Raw genomic sequence first — 25,453 nt, forward strand, 5'->3', positions numbered from 1 at the left:
TTATTTTATTTATAAGTACACGTGCTTTGAGTGACCGTGTTTCAAGCCTGCGTGACTACTAAATACGGCGGCGTTTTCTGTATTCTCTCTATCTTGTGAAATTCTCTAACAGTGTAATCGACCTGGAATATAAACAGAAAATGTATTTATTATTTATATATTTTTTATATCGCTCACTTTCCTGCAGCAAGTCTGGTATCTAGTGATGTAGAGGTAAAGCAAACAAAAAGTAAACAAACAGTTCTTCCAGTGGAAGAACTGTTTATTTGTGGCTGTTATTGTTGTTGTTGGGTTTTAGGAGCGGCTACGGCCATATTGTTCTGTGCATATTATCTGTAAATTGCGAGTGTTCTGTGGTCGATTTTCTGTTTGCTGGAGGAAAGACCCGAGTTTCCGGGAGAAAGAACCATGCTGACCTCGCCTGAGACCGACTAACTCAGCCACGTGTGAAAAACTCCCATAAATATTACACGCGTCATCGACGGGAGTCGAACTCAGATCTTTCCTACCCGGTGTGGGGAGGACGGCGATCCTACCAACTGTTCTACTCACGGGCATTTGTTTGTTTGTGGCTGTAATGAGCAGTGCAGGCACAATGGATTTTTAACCGTTTCTCCCCCCTTCAATTAGCGTAGAGGACACTACCGAAATTTCCAAAAAATAAAATAAAAAATGTCCTCTTTATAATTTAAGTATTTAATATAACTAAATTTAAAATAATTAAAATTTAGAGAAATATTTTAATAATTAAAGTATAACAAAACTAAAAAAATTCCCAAATTAACATCTGTTAATATCGACTATTCCTTCAGTAGGTTAATAAATATTACTTTAATGTCTTTGATGGAATCATAATAAGCACAAAAATTGTACTCCACTCTTTAAGATCCCCCCCCCCCCAAGTGCCCTTAGTGGAAAAACTGTACCAAACTGCGTCCAATTTCCTTGGTTGACATTTAATGATAGATGCAATTTGTTTGCTCACCGACAGACACATCCAGTATTGTAGCGGTAAAAGAAAGCTGAGTCACTTCCCTCCAGTATACATAAAATATACATAAATTAAACATCGAAGTAAAAGCAATACGAAAACAATTAATTATATTCAGTGCGTTAGCAAATACATGATTTATAGCAAAATGAGTCAACCCAATCGACATCAAAATTTGTTACGAAAATTCCTAAAATGTTCTACGTAAGCACTGAACTATTTAAACGGATCAAAACAACGGAAAATATGTTGAAAATTTGGTAGCAATCCGCATTTTTCTAGGACATTAATGGCAAAAAACAAGCACGCTTTCATTTATGCTGTTTTTTTTTTAGTGGGGAGGTAAGGGGGGTTGTGAAATCGTCACTGGTCCCGAAATTTTCCCAAAGACTAACAAAAGAACTAGGTTGAAAATGGCTTCGAAACTTTTCGTTCTAGAGTAATACGCGAAATATACTTTTATTTATATGAATAGATTTTGTCGTCCGGTGGGGGGCGGGGGGGCTATAACTGATCTTAAAAGCTTTCTAGGGACCAACGAAACATGCGCTGAAAATGTGATGTCGATTGAACTTTTTTTCAAATTATGTCTAAACATCCGATGACATACTTCCATCACAAGTTAAGTAATGTACGCAATACGTTACACTTCAATCCCATTCTATTTTTTAATTCTTAAAATGAATTGAATTTTTTTAATTATTTTTCTGTGATTAACTAAAGTGAAAAGAAAATATAGTTATCTCTTTATCATGGCTGCTAGTTCCACTTGGCTGTCTTTATCGTTGGCATCGCCATTCAGCTCACATGCTTGAGTTTCATGAGTGGCGAAACATTTTTTATGGCGTAGGCATATTAATCATATTGCTACATTACACATCTACTTAAACCATGCATATCCAACATTGTACTTCTCTTCCCCCCTGCATTATGAAGTAACTCTCTGTTTCCTTGGTAGAGTGCATTTTACCTTCAACTTATACAAAACGGCAATATGGGATTCAGCTGAAATTTATTTTTGTTCGTAATTCAACCATGTCATGTCAGATACGGCTGCGAAACAATCAACAGGATAAAACCCTCATGGGATGGCTACGGGAGGCAGGGCGTACTGAGTTTATCACTCGCTCGGAAAAAGTTGATTTCGATGCATGAAGGTTGCAGGGTTTCCTCCAGTTTTTCACATATTTATATATTCGTAATACCGAATTTTTACCATGACTGCAATGCATTAAAATAAAAAAATAATAATAATATCGAACCAGATATTATATCAATTGTAAAATGAAATAAAAAGGTAGCATGAAATGCGCAAGAAGATTTTGGCTGCGCATGCTCAATTCATTAGTCATTTAGTCAATGCCAAATATCAAGGTCGCGGTATTTGAAAACTTGGAATCATTTTCTAGGACTCCTCTCCTTTTATTTAGGGTATATATGTCACTGAAATAAATAATTACCATGCTTTGCCGGCAGTAACATAACTCCAGCAAACATCGTCTCAATATCAGAACTAATTTTGGAGAAATTCCCTTTGGACCGATGCCAGAACAACGTAGTATTAATCGATGTGGATCCCTGATGCAGCATAAAACCACAAACGCAATTTTAGATCCTCACTAGAGAGGTTAGGTGTATGGCGGGAGTGATTTTATTTCTGCTTTAAAGTGATGTTTAAAGTATTCTTAGATCATTTTTGGGAACCTGTATATGACCTGTGTTACCTTAATATCTGTCAATCAGCTTTGTTGAATATTACCAAGTTAATATTAAAAATATGTACTGATGACTTGCATTTATGTACGAGTTGTTCGATTAAAGCACGTCAGACGCGTAACAGTTCTCAAGTAGGTTAGGGGAAATGGGCGCACGTACGATCAACCAACTCATCGACATGCTTGTTCATAACAATCCTTCATTTCGTTAGCTCTTAATTGAGCTTATGTTATGTGCTTGCATAATTTTTTCGTAAGCACCTCTAAAGTATCTAGTTAGAGTCTTCTCATATGGGAGCCTTTTAACCATCTCACCAGAAGGGTTTTTTTTCTTTCAGAAAGCCCAATATCTTCTATTCAAGTGTTGTCTCCATACTTGGACACAGTTTCCAAGTGAAATATCATAATTATCTTATACTGCGGGTTTATGATCTCCCAATCTCATCGACAGGACACCATGCACCCTCCTTGCAGCTTCTCTGTACTGCACAAACAGCATCATGTCAGCCTGTATCGTAACCCCGATATATCTTTCTTCCTCTATCATTTTTAACCAAATTCTTACCGCTGTAGTTATTTTCGGTTATTGCCTTTGTATTTTCCAGCATTAAAGGCAAAGACACTTCTCTGGCTATCCGTAAAGCCTATCGAAATCGTCCTGAATTAGCGCTGTTTTTTTTGCTGGTCAATAACTAGCCCTCAAACTTCATATGATCTGCAAATTTTGACATCATCTCTGTATCCCTTCGTTAAAATCATTTAAGAAAATCAGATACACGACCGGTTCAAGTAGTCCTAGGCAACTGTCTGAATTGCCTATATGGACAAGCTCTCTGTTGCTGCAGGGTTTTAGGCGTATCCGTAGCTGAGTGGTCAGGAGCTCCGGGATTCAAGCCCCTGACTGCTAAATACGGTCGATCTGCCAACCCGCACTGGAACAGCGTGGCAGATTATGGTCCATTTCCCTCAGCATGAACTGTTGAGGAGGCTTCCATCCTGCAGTGGGTTGATAATGGCTGCAGTTTACATTTATTTTAGGCGCATCAGAAACTTAGACCATACTGCACTGTACATATTATGTGTGTAAATTATGTGTGGTCTGTAATCGATTTGTCTTTTTGCTGGACAGAAAAAGTGAGTTTCCAGGGAAAAAACAATGCTATCTTTTACCGGAGACCGACTAACTTAGCCAAGTGAAAAAAAAATCCCATAAATCCTCGAATCATTGACAAAATTCGAACCCGGGCCTTTTCCACCCGCTGTAAGGAGGAAGGTGCTTATATGCACTGTGCTACCACGAGGGCAGGGGTTCCCTTTCCTGGTATATTCTTGGAATGGTGTTTGAAGCGAACTACCGGGGACTCCACTTCTAACCCTAGCCAATTCTGAAGAGTAACCATTCATTACAACTTTTTTTTCCTTCTTGTATATCCATCCTGTAATCCATTTAAGGGAATTACCTGTGATAGCAGTACGTTCAAACTTACATAGCAATATCTCATGTCACCGAGTCAAATACTTTGCTAAAGTCGAAATAAACAATACAACAGCTATTTCCTGCATCCAGCTCGTGAATGACACTACAATAGTCGCTAAACAAGTTAGTTAAACAAGATTTTTCCTTCATGAAAGTATGCGGTGTTCTCTTCAGAAAACCAGTCCTATCTCTGTATATCACCCTGTGTTGCTTTCTTAATCATGGCCTCCATGAGTTTTCATATCACTGAAGGCTATTTATTTACAATAGTCACAAAACTACCATCAACACTTAATTTTTTATGAGGATTGGTGTTCAACTCCTGCCAGTGAAAACATCTTTTGTTCAAGTTGTTTCTACCAGTTCTTAATGATTATCTTAAATGGCATGAAAGATTTATGCACGGTCTACGACTCTTTAAGACTTAAAGGTTGTTGCCTTCCACACAAAGCATACACCGTTTTCTACTCTCAAAAATTATATCACCGTTTTACATTCCTCTGAGTAACGGTCGCAGATCTTGATTGCTTATAAAAGTTCAACGCGCCCTGGCCCGTACTGTCGCTGAATTAAGAAGCACCTACTTTTTTCAACTTAGAAGCGTATAACAAATATTTAAAACTGCATATATTTAAATTCAAATACGTGATCATTTATCAAGAAGTAACAGGCGAATAAATACAGTCGCAAGGATGGCAGTTCGTTCCAACCACACATGTGCTGAACTGTTATCGTTTCTTGGCTTGAACACGAAAAAAGCCACGCACCAATAACAAACTCTCTATATTCTATCAACACACGTGTACTTGACATACCAGTCTTCCTCATTATCGAGTGTGTACACTGCCCTTCTGTGTACATCTTGTGGCAAAATATAACGCCTGTCATAATTCCATCAAACTGAAAAATTATAGGTGTTTGTTCCAGTTGCGGCATGCTATAACCCCGCTTAACCAACGGAACTGTTTTATGAATCCATTTTTCTAAGGCTTATCTTGCTTCACGTTTTCGAAAGAACTACAATATTTCGTTTAGCAACAGTGTCGCTGGATTACTGGCGAGTTCACTTTTTGTTTATGATTTAAATATTACGCAAACTGATTCTCCAGGTGTAACGTGGAAGCAATTCAGGTTGATCTTTCGGTAAATACTGGTTGTCTGCGCAGGTAGCGTCACCGTCCTCCCCACACCGAATGGAAAAGACCCTGGTTCGAATCCCGTTGATGACGCGAGGAACTTTAATGGGCTTTTTTTCACTCCGTGGCTGAGTTAGTCGGTCTCAGGCGTAGATAGCAAGGTTCCCCCCCCCCAGACCTGGTTTTTTTTTTGTCCAGCAAACAGACAAACACGCAATTAACGGACATAAGACACACAACACGGCAGAAGAATTTAATTATTCGGGTGGCCTAAAAATAATATATATATATATATATATATATATATATATATATATATATATATTTTTTTTTTTTTTTTTTTTTTTTTTTTGGTAACTACTGGGTGTCTGCGGGGTAGCACAGTGGTATCGTCACCGTCCTCTCCACACCGGGTGGAAAAGGCCCGGTTTCGAATCCCGTTGATGACGACAGGAACTTTGGTGGGCTTTTTTCACTCCGTGGCTGAGTTAGTCGGTTTTAGACGTATATAGCGAGGTTTTTTTTCGTCCAGCAAATAGGCAAATCGACCAGAGAACACACGCAATTTACAGACAAAATAAATATGGGTAGATGTAATCATTTACAGGGGACCCTAATATCATAATTTGGTTTTTAAATTTGGTAACTACTGGGTTTAATGGGCTTTTTCACTCCGTAGCTGAGTTAATCGGTCTCAGGGGTCGGTAGGAAGGTTTTTCCCCCAGAAACTGGGGTTTTTCGTCCGACAAAACATACAGATCGACCATAGAACACACGCAATTAACGGACATAAGACACACAGCACGGCAGATTAATTTAAATATTCGGGTTGCATAATATAATATTAGGGAAAGGGAAAATGAGAGTGGGAATGTGTTATAGGCCTAATGACTCTGATGAGTACAACGAACAGTTGTGCAGAGAAATAGAGTGGGCCAATAAATCAGAATGCCTTGTATTGGGGGATTTTAACTTTCCAGATATTGACTAGAACTTGTGGTTTGGTCACTCACACACTAGCAAGACTTTTCTGGATTTATTAGAGGATTGTTTTCCACAGCAACATGTTCGAGGGGCAACCAGAGGAAGTAATACTCCTGATCTCATTATCAGCAGTGACGACACATGCATTAGCAATTTGCAGATAAAGGAACCACTAGGTGACAGTGATCACAATGTACAGATATGGGAATTACTTAAAGATGTAACTACCATTAGGGGTAAAGGGAAGGGCTATTGTCTTCGTAAAGTGCACTACAGTTTGTCTCAGGCAGTATTTAAATTCTATACAGTGGGACCAACTGATGATGTTAAAAACAGTGAATTCTAAATGTGTGGCCTTCAGGGAATTAATCTTGAAGGCTACTAGTCTTTTCATACCAACTAAGAAATATTGTTCAAGATTTAGGCCTAAATGGATGTCAGATGAACTAATGACGCTCGTGGCAGAGAAGAAAAATGTGTGGGATGCATATAAATTAGCAGGTGACACAGAAGCCTTGGAAAATATAAGCTAGTCTGTAATCAAGTCACAAAGGAGGTTAGGCAGGCAAAGGCTGATTATGAGAAATCCTTGGCAAAGAAAAACAACAAAGAGTTCTTTACTTATGTAAACTCTAAAAGGGGATGAATCAGATCGGTCCACTTGATGTTGGTGGTTCGACTGTTGATGATCCTGCTCAGGTAGCTAACAAACTAAATGAGTATTTTGCATCTACATTCACACATGATGAATTCTGTAAGGAAGGGGAGGACGGAAGTTTACTAAACTCTAACAGGGAGCTAAATTATTTTGTAATAATGGAGAGCAAAGTGGAGGAGAAATTGTTGAAGTTCAACATAAAAAAGCATTTGGGGCAGATGGAATCTATCCAGTTATATTGAAGGAGGCAGCAGAGGAAGTAAGCAAACCCTTAGCCATAATTATGACAGGTCCTTGGACTCGGGGGAGGTCCCCACGGACCGGAGATGTGCAAATGTGTCGCCAATTCACAAAGGAGGATCAAAGGGAGACACAGGTAATTATAGACCTGTTAGTTTAACTTCTGTTCCGGGGAAAATAATGGAGTCACCGGTTAAAGAAGCATTGCAGGATCATCTAGACAAGACTGCAGTAATAGTTCAGACACAGCGGTTTGTTAAAGGGAAGTCTTGTCTGACCAATTTGATTTGATAATAGGATGTGGTCACAAAGGAATTGGATGCAAAAAATAATTTTGATATAATTTACTTGGATTTCAGGAAAGCTTTTGATACTGTTGCATCTTTAATACATCTTTTCTATCCCTTTTCCCTCCACGTTGTACTTCAATCTTATTTTACACACTGTGCGTGCGCTTTCCTGTTTAGCTGTGTCTACGCCAGCTCCCCCATCGTCAATCTCTATTTCCGCTTCTGGAAGTGAGAAAGAAAATATAAACGTGTACTCAGAACCAGGGGCATATTGAAGGGTGGGCAGAGGGGGAAAATTCCCCCTTTAACCAAAATTTTGACATTAAAGAAAAAGAACGCAGGAGGCATTAAAAAAAAAAAAACTGAAAAGCCTGGTCGGCATGCCCCCCTCCCTTACGATGATACCTGGATCTGGTCGCTATGCCTCACCCCCCCTTAAGATGATACCTGGATATGCCACTGCCCAGACAAATAAACAATGAGCAATTTTTGTTGCTCACAGAATAGATGTGCCGAAACTTGCCTTTAGCCAGCGAGTAGTTGATTGCTGGACCAAACTTCCATCTGTCATGGAAGATGACAGCTTAAATAAATTCAAGGAGGAACTGGACAAACTTTTAGAGGGAATGGATGTGTGAAAGTTTGTTATTTTTTTTATCTGGTTGATGCTACATAAGCTTGCTTTGTTGTATCACATGCCTCTACTACTAACCTAGGTATTCATTAGCTAATAAAGATTTACTTGTAATTTATTCCAAGATACGACTGTACAAGCTCAGGATGAGGCGACACAAATTAAACCATGAAAAATTAAGGAATATTACGACAATGCACGCCTAGAGTTTAATTTCCACGGCCATATATGCGAAGCCAGTTACAGATACACCGTTGTAGAAAGGTTATATTCGCAATAGCACGTATTATTTTGTAAGGGTCTGCGCGTAGTGTCCGATAAAACAATAGAAAAATTATGCCAGAAGTAACTTGCACTTATTTCACCGTTGTAATTTTAGACTGTTGTTATTACTCGCCATAAATTACAGGTAAATGTTAATAACGTGTACCCGAAAAGATTAGAGAATATCATGAAGTATTTTACTGCATGGTTAGCGCTTATACCAAATGTATCCGTTCAGTTGTTATTTTAATGTGACATTGTTAGAGACTGTATGAAACAAGTTAGTTATTATTATTATTATCAGTTTATACACCAAAGGTTAATGTTAGTTAATGTATGCAGTGGATTACATTTTAGGCGCGTTATCAAATAGTAATAACAAATGATATACAACAACAAAAAAAAAAGAGCAAAAAAAAAAAAAAAGCAACGACTTTTATGTGCGAAATAAAAAATTTCGTTTCTGCGCATCCGCCACAACGCATTGCCCATTCAATTCAATGGGCAATGTGCTGTGGCGATAAGGCCTAGGTGATACATGTATGTATATATATATTTTTTTTTATTTATTTTTTTTAAATAAAATTTTGAAAGGCTCAACAAATCATTCTGACAGAGCAAAATATCACTGGGAGTCTATATGAGAGCGGAAAAAAAATAAATTTTTTATGATATGAGATTTTCTATTATATGAGAGCGGGAAAAAAATAAATAATAAAAAAAATAATAATTGCCAGATTTCTATTGGTCTGATTTTAATTAAATTTGTAACGGCTCGACAAATCATTTTACAAGGTCCAAATATAAAATTTCATGAATATTCGTCCATATAAGTCGAGATGTTACTTGAGAAAGGATGTATGCACAGACATGGTAAAGACAATAGGCGCATTATGCATATACGCTAACCCGCCTATTGTCTTTACCATAAATACGCTAAAAACGTATTTTAGAAATTTGTCGTGTATTTACAATCTGTAAATATATTACATTTTTTTTTTTTTTTTTTTATGTGAATCCCAAACACGAGAGGTATTAGAACCTATAGTACTTAGTACCGTGCTTGGGTTGGAGGTTGAGAAGACGAAAGAAGATATTTGTTGACATTGGACTTGAACTTCTGTAGATTGTAGTTTTCAGGAAATATGTATGAAGGAAGGTTGTTCCAGAAAACGGCAGTTGAATGAATAAATGAGGAAGATGAAAAGTTGGTTCTGTGGGTTTGAAGTTGGACAGTAAATGGATGTTGGCTGGTGGCGGCACGTGTTCGGACTGTTTTGAAAGAGAGAGCGGGAATTATAGAAGCCAATTCAGAAGAACAGTGCCCATGAAAGTATCTGTAAAAGAGGCATGCAGCAGAAACAGTGCGTCTATGAGAAAGTGAGTGGAGAGACTCTGTTAGAGATGAGTCATTAATTAACCTAACTGCCCTCTTCTGAATGGAATCAAGAAGCCTGAGAGAGGTTTTGGGGGCACCACCCCAAACGTGGGAACAATATTCCATGGCAGGGCGGATTTGTGATTTATACAGAGTGAGCAGCTGTTTGGAAGAAAAGTAACGCCGAGAGCGAAAGAGAAAACCAAGTTTTTTAGATGCAGAGGAAGCAATATTTGTAATGTGCTTGTGCCAAGAGAGATTAGAAGTCAGGGTAATCCCCAAAAGAGATATATCCTTTTGCCTAGAAATTGGAGTGTCACTAAAGATAAGCATAGGAGCAGAAGAATCCTTTTTGCGAGATATAAGACAAGACTGAGTTTTAGAAGGGTTGAAATCAACTAAGTTGTCTTTGCCCCACTGGAGAATTACCTGAAGATCGGCATTTAAGGAATTGGTAGCAGATTTTAGAAGTTGAAGCTGATTGAGCAGGACAAGATTTCTCAAAACAGAAAGTTGAATGCAATGTGCTATCATCGGCAAAACTATGGATAGGATTTCCAGTCAATGCAAGAAGGTCATTGATTTACAAGAGGAAAAGAGTGGGGGAAAGAACTGAACCTTGGGGGACACCGGCATTAGTGGAGAAGTTAGAAGACAGAAAGCCATCTACCATCACCCTCAGTGAGCGATCAGAGAGAAAACTGGATAACCAATTACTAAAAACAGTTGGCAAACCATAAGATGGAAGCTTGTTTAGAAGACCTTTATGCCAAACACGATCAAAAGCCTTTGAGATGTCAAGAGCAACTACTTGTGTTTCACCGAACCTTTCCATTGAAGTAGTCCATAAGTGGGTAACATAAGCCAGGATATCACCAGTGGATCGACACTGACGGAATCCATACTGGTGATCGTTGATCAGACGGAAGGTTTCTAGGTAGTTTAAGAGTTGGCGGTTAATTGATTTCTCCATTACTTTAGAAAGAGTAGAAGTAATTGCAATGGGACGATAACTGGATGGGAGGGATTTGTCACCCTTTTTAGGAACTGGCTGGATATGAGCAAATTTCCAAGCAGAAGGAAAAACGCCTTTGGAATAAGAAAGTGAAAAAAGGCGGCAAAGAATAGGAGTAAGTTCAGGAGCACAGATTTTGAGAACAAGTGGAGAAATACCATCAGGACCTGGAGCTTTCTTAGCATAAAGATTCATCAAAATCCTTCTGATATCCTTTTGACGAAAGACCACAGGAGGCATTGAATGGACCGTGTTGGGAATGGTGGGAGGTGTTTTACCAAGTTCATTAATACATGAGCTGGAAGAAAAATGGGATGCTAGCAGGTCAGCTTTATCCTTGGCTGAAGTGACAACAGAACCATCTGGTTTGGACAGAGGTGGAAGCAGAGATGGGCAAAAGTTGCGGCCAATAGCTTTGGCAAGAGACCAGAATGCTCGGCTACCATTAGGGCATGAAGCAAGTTTTCTACTCTTAGCCCGTTCAAACTCTAGTTTGGACTGATTAATAACTGCTTTACAATTGTTGCGAGCTTTGGTGTAGGTAGAAAATGAAACTGAAGAATTAGAAACAAGCCAATTACGATATGCAACATTCTTCTCTTGAACAGCCTTAGCACATTTATTGGAAAACCAAGGTTTAGATAAAGGACGAGATTTTAAAGTGGAGTGTGGGATAAAGGATTCCATTCCTGCGAGAATAATTTCACTGACACGATCTGAGCAGGCGTTGACATCAGAAGTTTTGAAACAGTAATCCGACCAAGGAAAAGAAGAAAAGAAGTCTCGCAGGTCATCCCATTTTGCATTCTTGTAATGCCAAACAACACGAGGTTGGGAATAGCCATGAGATAAAGGTTCCATTGGAGAAGAGACAATCACCAAGTTGTGATCTGAAGTGCCTAAAGGACCTCTCACTTTGACCGTGTACTTAGAAGGGTTGTTCGTGAGAAAAAGATCAAGCGTATTGGCTGTATGATTCGGATTGTCCGGTATTCTTGTAGGTAAATGAACAATCTGTGCTAGGTCATTAGTAATTGCAAAAGCCTCAGCATCTCGACCTGCTGGGTCGGTGTGACTAGAAAACGGAAGCCAGCTGGAGTTGTGAACATTAAAATCACAAAGAAAAATGACCTCACTGTTAGGAAAGTTGGACTGGAGAAAGTCAAGTTGCAACGGGAGGAAGTCAAAGAGCTCCAAGTGATTAGTGGAGTTGGGAGAACGGTAGAGACAACAGATGAATTTGACACAATGAGGTAGAGAGATTTTAAGCCAGAGAAGATCAAAGAGAGGAGATTCCAAATTGGCAAGTCTCTGACAGGGAATATCAGAACGGACATATGCACAAGTACCACCTTTGAGGCGAAAGGAATCATACAGCGAATAATTTGGGCATCTGAGATGAGCAGTAGTTGTATCAACCGATAACTGAGATTCTGTCAGAAAAAGTACATGCAAATGACATTTAAAATAAGAGTTAAAACTCATATAATAATCCTTGTGAACGAAAGTAAGTTTAAAGTTCGAACCCATGTGTCTATGGTACTTAGAAGGGGCAACACCTTAACTTTTTCTCATTTTGAGTGCATATAAACAAGAAAACTTAAATCGAATTCTGGACCACCGACAAGAGGTGGTGAGCCTTAAGAATCCCGACATTTAATATTAAAGACATCTTATGATTAGAGTAGTGGTTCCTGAGATGGTTAAACAGAACTGATGTCACTACATACATGCAACGCTGCAGAACTGCTAACTAGGAGAACTGATCGCTAGTTAGCAGTTTTTCTTCCAGCTTTACAAGATCGTAGGCTTGCTGATGCAAAGGAGGATAGATAAGGTAGAACCACCATCCAAAAGGTGCATTTGTGCAGTGGTCAGGATGCATACCTCAGAGGGGCACAGTTCTGACCTTTGAGGGGCACAAATTTTTTTAACCCATTTAAAAAAATGCAACTGATAATTTCTTTTTTTTTTTTAATTTTAAGATAAATACCACAACAGTACTATGAATTATAATTAATTAAAAAAATTTCTATAATTTTTTTTATTTATCCTCTTTATACGTTGTTTTATTTTTCATTTTGAAATGGAAACAAAGATATTGATGATGAAGATCTGTGCTGTGAACTTATAGCAATAGCTCCAAGACTTTCAAAGTTTATGCAGCCACAAGGAGTACTTCTTTTCATAGTACAACAAAAACTCCTGGAAAATGTGCCTAATGTTTCTTTTGCTCTAAGGATCTTTCTCACACTTTCAGTGGCAAGTAGTGAACGCAGTTTCTCAAAGCTCAAAGTTAAAAAAAAACGAACATAGCCTCAACAATATTTCAAAAGTTGGCTTCGCATCTATATCAATTGAATATGCCCAGGCATCAGCACTTGATCTGGTTGAATTGGTGACAAAATTTGCAAAGGAAAAGGAACACAAAGTGAGATTTTGATATGACTGAAATTGAAACTTTTAAAGAGACTTAAATTTTAACATTACAGTTCACAAGATTATTCAAAATGATTTGTGTGCTAAAACGTTTTATTTTGTATTTGAGAAAGATAATGGAAAATTATCTTCCTCAAATATAAAATTTGAGAAAGATAATTCTCAATTTCTAAATGCATAATCTGCATTTACTTTCATTTGTAATCATCTTGTCACTCCTCGATTTCGTCACATTTGTTTGTATTACTTATTCTTGTAATTTAAAATAAATTTAGCAGTTTCAAGTTGTGTGCTTTTCATTTTTTCTACACATCTGTTTTGAAAATTGAAGTTGGCAATTTTTTTGGGGGAAGCGCAAGTAGCTAGCCTTGCTTAGGGCGCGATATAGCCTGGCACCGGCACTGATAGTGGTAAGTACATAGTGATTTTTAATTTCGGTAAGCATTTATGATTTACAGTCTCCACATATAGACCCAGAAAAGTTACGTACAGACAAAAACTAGAGGACAAAATTCTGGCGTAACATGAATCTCCAAAGTCATCTTTAAATGCAGCTCATCATCCAATTAAGTGAAGCCCGCGAAAGAAAAGTTACCGCTGAAAACGGTAAAAATTAGCTGTAAAGACACTGTTTTGTATTCTGTTGTAGCTACTAACATCTTATAATTGTATTGTATTATTATTGTATACGGTCATCACAGTCCACTCCATGTTGCGGCCGAAAGTTCGTTCCTCATTGATTCGATTTTCAGCCAAGGCTAAGAGTCCGCAAGGAATCCATCGTAAAATGTGGCATGCCCCAGTAGTATCGCTTTTGTAACTGCTCAGTTGTAATCCTGTCTATGCCAATTTAATCCAGATGTATCCTCAAACTTCTTGAGATGGCACCCAATGTTCCCATCACGACTGGGAGAACAGTTACTTTCTTCTCCCACAGACGATGGACTTCAGTATGTAGATCTCGATTATTTGTATTTTTATTTTATTATATATTTTTTTGAAATTCTACTGTCTCCTGGGGTTGCCACATCGATCAGTGTAACTTGCTTATTCTCAACCACAGCGATGTCCCAGTTACTAATCACTCTGGATTTTAAAATCCTACAATATTTTAAAAATTTTTGTTTTCGACAATTTTTTCAGGCTTATATTCTCACCAGTTTTTTGTGGATGGTAACTTGTACCTTTTGAATACGTTCCGATGCAGCATTGCTGCAACTATCATGATGTTTTTTTGTAGTCGAATTGTGCGATCTTGCTGCACGAGCTAATGATGTCACCGACAGTTTCATCTTTTCATTGCACAATCTGCATTTACTTTCATTTGTATTCTTTCATTGTATAATCTGCATTTACTTTCATTTGTAATCATCTTTTCACTCCTCGATTTCGTCACATTCGTATGTCACATTATGTAGTGCCTGTTAATGTGCTGCAAATACGAGGTCTTCTGTTTCCATTTTTCAGTCATTTCCTGCTGTTACTCTTATCGACTTTACCGTCGATGCACTTTGTATACTAAACATGTAGTCGTTTATTTTGCTATGGCATGATCTACTGAATATTCCTGAGGCTAGTGATGTAATAAAAGCCGTCCATTGTTTTTAGAACACTAATTAACAGCTGTTCTTCGCGATACGCACAGTTTGGGAAACAGTTTTTGCCGTTTTACCCCAAAGTCAGTGGTTCTAATTGGATCGGAACGGCATTCTGCTCGTTAACATTTTCCAATTAGAACGCTACGTTGGCGTTCCGATTGTTAAAATTTCCAAATTAAGGCGCTGCTTACACCTGCCATCTTCCCCCTATTTTTTTCCCTTTCTTTTTATGGCTTCCTATCAGCTTAGTCGGCACGATACGTGGCTATCTGCTGCTCCTTTGAAGAGGTATGGATTCGATTCCTGTCTATGACGGGAAGATGATAAATAAGACTAGGGATACGAACAACAAACTACAGTTAAAATAATAATTTTAAACTGATTTTATTTCCTTTTATTATGGCACTAAAGGCACACGAGGCAATAAAATGCTTTGAAACTTATACGTTACTTGACGGTATACCGTTTACAACCCATTTTCATTAAAATTAAAAACAAAACAAACAAAAAAAAATGCCATTCAGCAATCCATTCTAAACAAATAATTCTTATAAACAAACGTGGTATACTCAAAAAACATTAAGCAAGCTATAAATGCATAAGTCATGATAAGTGTGTTCTAATATTACGTAGCACACGATTACCATCTTCCTGCATTTTTACTTTACACCGGCAGATGGCAGCACCAACTAGCCATTAATGTTCAGAATTTTTCCAATCAGATTTTCCATCATTATTTTTTATTTTTTTTTCCAATTAGATATCAATAAAACTTTACAGAAATTAAAGGGCAACAAATTCAACTTTACGGAATCAATATGATATTGCACAGGTTTACGTTGGGAAATTAATGCGTGAAATGCACATATGTACTGCATGGAATCTGCATCCAGACCTGATGGTTTTTACTGAAACCTGGTTCTCTCCTGAGGTTTCAATCCAAATTCCACACTATTTTATTTTTCAAAGTTGCAGAGGTGATTCAAAAGGTGGTGGAGTTGCTATTTATGTTCATAGTCATCTGCGATGCTCTGCCTTTCCTATCTCAAATCTGGCTGATCAAGCTTGTGAACTCACTTTTATCCGCATTGCCTCTTTGGCGATCGGGTGTCTATACCGACCTCCCTAAGCTTCAGTTAACAGCTTCCTTGTAACTTTTGACAACACTCTATCTCATTTCACAAGCAAATCCCTAAGCCTTCTACTGATTGATGACTTTAATATTAACATTCTTCAAAGTTCATCCTCTCAGGTGCAAGACCTCCTAGATGTCATTACTTCAAATGGTTTCTCTGTTCTTACTAATGGAGATATCCCGACTAGAATGGGAGAGTCCCACAATTCCCTTCTTGACTTCGCAATTAGAGAATGCTCTCTCACGTATGCAATACTTGATACAACTATTTCGGATCATCGTCCCATCTTAATGGTAATCGAAAATGAAATTAATGAAGCAGAAATCATGCATACTTTCAAATCTATCACTCCAGACTGCCACAAGTGATCCTGAAATTGCAACTAACTGCTTTTTTAAGCATATCCTAAATAGCTATGAAAAATACGTGTCATATATCAGGAGCCCAGGGAATAAAAAGGCCACCAGGCCAAGAGGGAAAATATGCCCGTTCATCTCAAACAAGATTTGTAATATGTTAAAGAAAAGAGACAACTTTGCAAGAATTGCTAGAGCAACAGGAATCGAGGCAGATAAAATTAAATACACAACGTACAGAAACAAAGTCACTGACTGCATTCAGTCAGAGAAAAGAAAATACTATAACAAGCAAGAAAAAATGGACAGTTTTGAACAAACTATTACCGGGAAGGAAACTGAAATCACGAAGCTATGAAATTACGGAGATGTAATTGAAAATGAGGTACTCATTTCAGATGACGAGCTAAAGCTACTGCCTTCTGCAACTGCTTTAATTCAAGTGTGAATAACTTCTTTCAAGACGAACCTGACTTCAGAGACAATGAAATGAGAGAATCTGCCAAGTACTCGGTCAGAAACTCTTTTTTTCTCGTTCCTCTCTCCGATCAAGAGATTTTAGAAGCAGGGAATCAATTAAAAGAAAAGGGAGCCCCTGGCTTTGATGAAATATCTCCGTCTCTGCTGAAAAAGGTCCTTGGCTCAATTCTTATGCCACTGAAGTATACAAATTTGTATATTCAATCTCTCCTTTCAATCTGGTAAATTCTCTTCTCAATTCAAAAAAACAATAATCATTCCTGTTCCAAAGGGAAACCGTTGTAACTCCATCAACAACTTTCGACCAATAGCTCTACTCTCAGTTTTTGCAAAATTACTCGAAAAAATTCTTCATAGTAGACCCATGGGTTTTCTAGAAGCAAATCAGCTCATCCATCAACAACAGTATGCTTATCGCTCTAAAATATCCACTGATCTTGCAATTGTTGACTTCTGCTCAAGGATCATTGATAGTCTTGAAAAGGGTCACTATGCTATAGCATTGTTTCTTGACTTATCTAAAGCTTTTGATTGCATAAACCATACTATTCTACTTAACAAACTCAATAACCTTGGCTTGAGAGGGAAAATTAACCTTCTCCTTGAAAGCTACCTTACCAATCGGCGGTTTGTCGTAAGAACAAATCAATCATACTCTGACATCTGTTATTTCTCCAGGGGAGTACCTCAAGGCTCACTTCTTGGACCTATCCTATTTGTTCTTTACATCAATGAATTTCTCTCTCTTCTTCCATCTTCTCACCTAGTAGCGTATGCCGATGATAAACTCCAACTCAAAATCTCTGCCTTGCTTTCTGTGATGCTTAATTGGCTTCAAAAGAATCAGCTTATACTGAATCCAGAAAAATCAAAATATATGGTGTTTAGAACGAAAAACAAACCACTAAATATTGATTTAGACGTAACGTACAAAGAGAAACAACTTGAAAGGGTGAATGAAACCAAGTTTCTCGGAATCTGGCTAGATGATAAGCTAAGTTGGGCAAAACAAATGATAACCCTACGAAAGAAAACTTCGTCACTAGCGGGAATACTCGCCAGGGCCTCTGCCTGGGTGTCTCCTTCTCTTCTCAGACAAGTATTCCTTTCTTAAATTCAGCCGCACCTCACCTATGGAATCATCTCATGGGGTACCACTAAACAAGAAAACCTCGCGAGAATCAACTCCATTCTCAATCGATGCGTTCGTTCAATTTTGGGCCTTCCCTGGAACGCATCGGTTAGTTCGAGATACAAGGAAGTGAGACTCCTAAGCATCTACCAGCTATTGCAGAAAGCCGAGGCGATCCTTGTTTACAATGCTATGAAGACAGCAGACTTTCCCCCTCTCTTCAGATCCTTTTTCATAACCACAGACGAAGAAGAAATATCATACAATCTAAGAAATGAAGCCAACCTGAAGATTCCGCTTTTGAGAAAAGCCATAGGTCAGAAAAGTATAAAATACAGAGGTGCTAAAACCTGGAACAAACTTCCTGCAAAAATCAAAAATGTCACTTCACTAAATCAATTCAAGAAACTACTAATTGAACACATCACCAGGGATGTCTGATTCAAATTACCTTCCACTCAACTCCTGGATTTTAAAAACACCAACATGGAAATAATGTACAAATGTTAAAGGAGGCAGTTGGCAAATAGTTTGTAAATTTCTGTGCATGTATCATCACTTTTCTTTTCTCTCCTCATTTAATTGTAAAAATGTTCACAATGATGTTATAAGTAGTGATGCTTTTTGAAGTCTTCTGTAAAGAAATGTACAAAAAAACTCCAATTTATTTGTCTTTCCTGTTAAACATTACCTGTACAATTTCAGAACTGTACATTTTTCAATTGTATATTCATAATTTTTTAAGGGAACACCCCCTAAAAAGCCATTGGCTTATGTGTTCTCCGTCCCTTTTTTTGCTGTTTTCTCCCAAAAAAGTGTAACATAAAATAGGGATAAATAAATTATTATTATTATTATTATTATTACTGTATACCGTATACAGTGACACCCATTATAATGAATTTAACAGAATAACAACGGTAACAAATTGTTATCGTTGTTTGTTACACCAAGGGAATTAAGGCCACGAGGCGTCGGTATATTGCATCAATTGCGACTGTTCTATGATCTGTTTGAAGTCCTGGACACTAACAAATTTTTCAAGTAAGTACAAAGAAACAAACATGCAGTTGTATTTTTACAGGTTCAGAGATTCAGATATTTGTTAGAAGACTATAATTTCGTTAAAAATATGATTATTATTATTACTATACGAGCATCCCCAAATGCGGGAGCATGTTAAATAAGTTCGCGAAACATAAACTGCAACATGCGTGCAAATCTTCCGTGACAGCATAGCGGGTTCAACACGTGTTACTCGTTTGGGATCCTTTTTGAAAATGAAGGAATTCTTAAATATTTCTTCAATCGGCGCTGTAATTAGCTTATCACGGGGAGGGGGGGGGCACATGATTACACTCTGACCTCTCTTGGGTAAATTTGAGTAAAACCAACATCCAGTTTTGGCACTGGATGTTGGTTTTACTCAAATTTCTTTTACTTTTTTGATTTACTCACGTATTTCCATCGCTTTGGATTGCTGTAATCTACCCTAAGCGGGATGAGGTAATCCAAACTTATCTGCTACTTTCCAGTTTTAGTGTATAAAGGGAGTTTTAGATTAATAAAGGTGAGTCTAGAATAAACTTCGTACGTCCATGCCAATTCTTGACTCAACGCGCTTTGCTTAAATAACACGTGATCCTATATAAAACGGATTTTTTGCCCATTAAAGTGGGGGGTCAGAATTCCAGATTTTCTTAAGCTAGCAAACTTTGAAAATAGTTTTGCTGATGAAATTTTCTCGATGATGTCATCAAAATTCGTTCATTTAACTGGATAAAACTGTATTAAAAAAAAAAGAAACACGATATCCGATGCGATGCGAACCAACACTGAATTTGGTCGATTAGTTTTATTAAAGACCTCAATGCCAAGCTTCTGATTTTATCCAAAACAAAATACAAAGTCCGTTTAATCAGATTAGTGCTGTTATATGAGCAAGGACGGAAAAAGCGATATTGATACGTTTAAAAATGGGTCTTCGTTGCCCTCGGAAAGGAGATAAAATGAATGTATAGCGGCATAAATGGGGAGGTGTACGGAAGAGTGAAGTGCCACCTTGTGTACTAATCTGCACAGCCTTCGGGATGACCTTCCGAATTGCTTTGATAACAGTATAATGACCTTGTAGCATTTATCTGTCCAATGAGGTGGTAGAGGACGTCACACGAAATGAAATCTTTGTACTGTAATGATTTTCGCAGGATGTCACTGGATTGAAACAACAGCGAGAATGAAATAGGGGTTACGCTCCCGACAATAACAGAAGTTGGGATTTCGTTTGGAAATCATTCTTTCTGCATCACAAATGAAAAATACAACTTGACGAATTCTCTGGAGAGGGCTACTGAAAGCATTTGAAGTTGAACTAATTTTGTAAAATCATTACATATTAAAGTTAAAAGTTAATTAACTTTTATTTCAGTAATTCATATATTGGTATATTGCCCAATTAGTGCGCACAAACTTTTCTCGTTAGAAGAGAAAACTTTTTTTTATTACTTATTTAATTTTTACGATGCAAAAATTAAAATAAATAACAGCAAAATAATTACAAACTATGAAAATTATTGTATAAATTGTTTGGGGTGGAAGATTTGTGTAGAGAATATTTATACGTTTTTTAAGTAAATTATACAATTATTTCCCTAATTGCATACAATTATACAATTAGGGAAATAATTTTTAACATTTATTATACACCTATAAAATAAAAATAGCTCAACTGAAGGCTCCACGGCTACTTCACTCTATAACATACAAAGCCCTGAAAAATAAAATTCCGAAAGGATTTTTTTCTCGTCAGGTGGGAGCACAGGTTTGCAACTGGATGTGGTTGCTAATTTTGTGTCGTTCGTGTGTTTTACGCGAAACAACGTTAATAATAATAATAACAAACAAAAATTAAATACTGGGAAAGCTTTTGCATTTATTTGATTATACACACAATGGTGGGTTTAGTTAAAATCAGCAACAGTCAAAACGCTGAATAAGTCAAAAGGCCGATGATCAAAATAACAACATCCTATGATTTCGTGGTCCTTTGCACCACATCGAGCACATGCATGGGACACCGCGACAGGCCATTTGCGAGTGTCCGTATTTTTGACACTTGAAGCATCTTAAGGGATTTGGTACGTTATGGCTTTACTGGGCAGTGCAGGTAACCAGCTGTGGTGGAATTAGTAGACATTGGCAAGTTGAAAGTGAGGATGTTTCTAGTAGGTACTAGATTCCCATCCACATGCATGAATATTCTCTTTACAGCTGTCACTCCTTGCGGCTTGAGTTCAAAACAGATTTCTTCCTCTGATACTTCCATAAGATCCCACTCGGATATAGCGCCACGAGATGAATTTAGTTTTATGTAGAGGTGGCTCGAAGAAGTTCAGAATGCTTATCATTTTTCGTTTCGATTAAAAGGTCACTGGAACGTAGCCCTTTTAGCGATTTAGGAAAACTGCCAAGCATTCTAACTCCGTCTGTATAAAGAAGGGCGACATCTTTGCTATGGTTTTTTTTTTTTTGTTAGCGGAGTGGATTATGAGGAAGCGTGGTATAGGTCCTGATACCTCCTCTGTTCTGGGTCTCTTTGCTGCTGTGGTAACATTATTTTCAACGGCACTGTTTTCTGGTAGAAACTGCACTGGGGTCCCAGAATCAGACATAAGAGGTTTTTTTTTTTTTTTTTTCGATTCAATGCCAGGCTTCTCACCCACCACGGGGCCCAAATGGGACTCGACCCGGCGAGTAATATATCACACTACTGTCAACCTGAATTCTATCTCTCGGGACTACGAGCGGCGTGGAATCGACACGGTTGACCCTTGTAAGTGAACTCACTAGCCGATTGATCCTGGGCAAGCCACCGTCTTGACGAAGCAGGGGTCAAAGTGGCGTGTTGAAGCTGAGTCCCTCAACTTCCAGGATTCCCCTTTCCGAGGGTCGCGGACCATGGCAAACACGCCGAATTCCTATGGTGGTAGCTTGGAACCTAGGTTGTGGGTGTGAGATCCCAGTGATGCTAATCTGGAAGCCCAGCAATGTCACAGGGAGGTCCCCTCATCATGTACAGGTGTTCACGTCGAAGAGCCTGGAAACGTAACTCCTTCTATAGAAGGGATTACGTTTAATTATATATAATTAATCATTTCCTTGCCGTATGCTAAACCTGACAACACAGATATTTTGGCAGATTCAAAAGATAAAAGAAAAAAAAATCTGCTTTCGCCAACGAATAAAATATTCAAACATTGCGCTGGTTTCCTATCTCACATTTAGCGTAGACTCACGTCCACACAAAACTGCAACAATTGGATTCGCAGGGAGGTTTATTTTTTCGAAGAGTGTACGAGCCTATAATGTATATAATTTATCGGAGATCCGCCCGCCAGAAATTAATAAATTTGCGAGTGAAGTGGGCCTGTTTTCAGACTGTGTTGTTGGGTTTCCATGAGATTTTTAATGAGAGAGAGAGAGAGAGAAAGAGCGAGAAAATGAGAATGACAATAATTTTGCGACCTTTTTGTATGTTTTTTTTTTTTTAATATAAGGACAGAATCTAACGAAAAAGAAAGTGGGGTAAGGATATTCGATATACATATTAACAATATTTTAATACGAATTAAGAAATCGCAAGATTCAGAATTATCTAGAACAGTGATTCGCAATGTTTCCCATGGAACCATGGAGTTTCAGAAAGGATCCCAATGGTTCACTAAATGTTCCGTTAACTTTTTATCATTTGTTTTTCTTTTTTAATTTCATTTATTTAAAATTTGTGTACATGGATCAGATGTTCTAATTTATTGTTATTGCTTTAAGGGTATTACGGTTTCAAGGATGATTTAGATTTTCAAAAGTGACCGAAAACAGTTCGAAACGATTCCATATGATTAATTTCGCCACTAGGTACATACACATACACAACGAGTTATATCAGCATTTGCATATTAATACCTAGAAAATGAAAAAAAAAACCCAGCAAGATCAAAGACTACGTTAATGTTACTGATATACATTCCTTAATTTATTCTAAGCTACTGCACATCTATTTAACTAACCCATGATATAAAGACTCATCTTTTAAAAACCCTATGGGAATTTACCAATGGGGATATTAATTCCTCCTCCTCTCCCAAACACATGTGATTCGCCAAACCATGAAATACGACCGACTTCAAATTATAATCTGTTTTTGGTGATCATTAAACAAGTTGTGTCTAATTTAGCATAAATAAATAACCACAGTGAGGATTGTCGGAATTAAAATTGCTTATCATATGTAAGTTCTTCAATTACGAAATTCTCTTAAGAACAAAAAGAAATCTGAAGATGCGATTATGATTTCTTTTTTCGATTGCTGCGCAGTATTTTGCCCAGGAAAGCACAAGGAAACGTAAATTAATAAATAAATAACTTGAAAGTCTTTTAAGTGCAATGAAATTAAAAATTCATGCGACCAGCTGAAAGCATTTACTAGACAACTGAATGCATTTATCGGACATAGAATTTGTTGGAAGGACTTAAATTTTAGTTTTAAACCAAAATATTCTGACCTTTTTATGGATTTTCAAAAGAAATAATCAGTTCGAACAATTAGTTTTTGCAATCGATTGTATAGAGCAGCGTTTCTCAAACTGTGTTCTGTGAGATGTGAACAAGTGTTCCACGAAAAATCGTAATTAATAATTAAAAAAATAATAATAAATAAATTTTGCATATTTGTTGCGTAACTCCACTTTTGTATCACTATAATATTTAACATAATTTTTTTTCGGTTATTAATATACTGGAATAGACTAATAATCAATTAGTCTATGCCAGTAGAGGTAATGACATCTACGAAAAAGTAGCAATCTAGTGATCTAATATTAGTATTTCGAAATGTTATTATTAAAATATGTGACCATAGATTCGTGGTTGAAAAAAGGAACATTAAAACGAGAAGCAAGTACTTCTAGTAGTGCGACTGTAGTTGATGAAAACGAACACAATATTGTCACACTTCAAAGTGAGGATGAACAATCGCAGCCTTTTGTTCCCCAAAAATCAGAAGTGAAAAAACAGGAACCAACTAACGAAAGTATGATGACAGTTATTTGAATTTCGGCTTTAAGTGTGTTGGAAATAAAGATGCTTCTGATGCACAGTGCTTCGCATGTAATAAAATATTAGCAAACAGTTCTTTGGCTCCCACTAAACTTGTGTTCCCTAAGTGTTCTGTGAATATGTTGTGAGATGAAAAGTGTTCCGTGACTAAAAAAGTTTGGGAAACGCTGGTATAGAGAATGTTAATGCTACTGCAATATAAGATGGAGTTTGAAGCTTTTCTTTCCACAGAGGGTGATTTTAATACATATTTACGGGAAAGGGTGACCACAAAATCTAAGTATCATGCTAATGAGACAACAGATTTAAAAATGCTCTTGTTTGACTCTTCTTAACTGAGTTACTTGATCTGTGGGATCAGATATTTTCTGTAATTCCGTCCCTCTCCTATAATAAACAGACAAATATTCGTACTGACTGAAAACGCAAATGGGTAATTCAACGTCAGTTATTATAGTGGCATGGAACATGTTCTTTCAATAAATTGCATGAATTTTTGTCTTCACATCAATTATAGTCTTAGATAGTCAGTGAAACAGTCGTAATACTTTACCTTTGCCACTTTCTTCCAGAAGTCATCGTTTTCTACCTGGCCTCTCAGACTAGGTGGTATATACCAGAAGCAAACATTTACACATTCGAACTGAAAGATAAATGAAGATAACGATCAATAAAGTTTTAAAAATGCATTCGAATAATTCAATAAAATGTTTAAAAAGAATTCAATAATTCTTCTAATATAGGAAACATATTTGATAATTTTGCTGTGTCCATTAATGGAATCAAGCCAGGGGCGCTTTGTCATGTTTATTTTGCATCAATAACATCACCGTTGTCTTATGCATTTTTGGATAAATGCTAGTAATGCATTTAATCGCTTTAGAAATTTTAAAAATTAACACGCAATTAAAATACAATACATTAAAAAATTTTAAATGCATTTTTAAAAATTAACTTACGACTGCATAAACTTATTTTCCTTTAAAATATGTTTAAACTTAATCACTTTATTAGGTAACCCAAAATATTCGCATGGATTTTTAGGATAAATTAAAAGATATGTAAAAAAAAGTTTTTTTTTTTTAATTTTCTGCGATCGTTATGCCAGAAAAGTAAAGGTACCAGCTTTTACCAGAATGATAAAATATCATAACTTCACTTTTCTGGTAAATTTTTAACTTTTCTTTACCTTGCCTAACTTTACATTTGTTTTCGGCTGTGAGAATCCGTTTTCTCAGTTTATTTTCCTTTTTCAATCGATGCAAATTCAAACAAACGGTTTCATCGCTCGCATTTAATCTTTCTGCAAGCCTCTGGCATGTTTGCCTTGAATCCGATTCAATGGTGTTTAGTTCTCGTCATCAAGTGACTCAACATCCAACTTGAAATTTTTTTGAGCTCAGCGTTCACTCGCTG

The 25,453-nt window shown here is 37.2% G+C and overlaps 1 protein-coding gene across 2 annotated transcripts in view; it reads right to left on the reverse strand.

The window, feature by feature from the left end:
- The window catches only part of LOC150075226 (acidic amino acid decarboxylase GADL1-like), a 153,746-nt gene that overhangs the window by 15,799 nt on the left and 112,494 nt on the right, over positions 1 to 25,453 (reverse strand). For both annotated transcript variants that reach the window (XM_090388288.1, XM_090388289.1), the window contains exon 13: positions 24,591 to 24,680. In XM_090388288.1, the coding sequence (XP_090244414.1) occupies positions 24,591 to 24,680 (90 nt within the window). The remainder of the gene's footprint in view (positions 1 to 24,590; positions 24,681 to 25,453) is intronic.

Source organism: Mastigoproctus giganteus, chromosome 14 (genome assembly GCF_048544385.1).
Source record: "Mastigoproctus giganteus isolate SK-2022 chromosome 14, ASM4854438v1, whole genome shotgun sequence".
Classification (NCBI taxonomy): Eukaryota; Metazoa; Arthropoda; class Arachnida; order Uropygi; family Thelyphonidae; genus Mastigoproctus; species Mastigoproctus giganteus.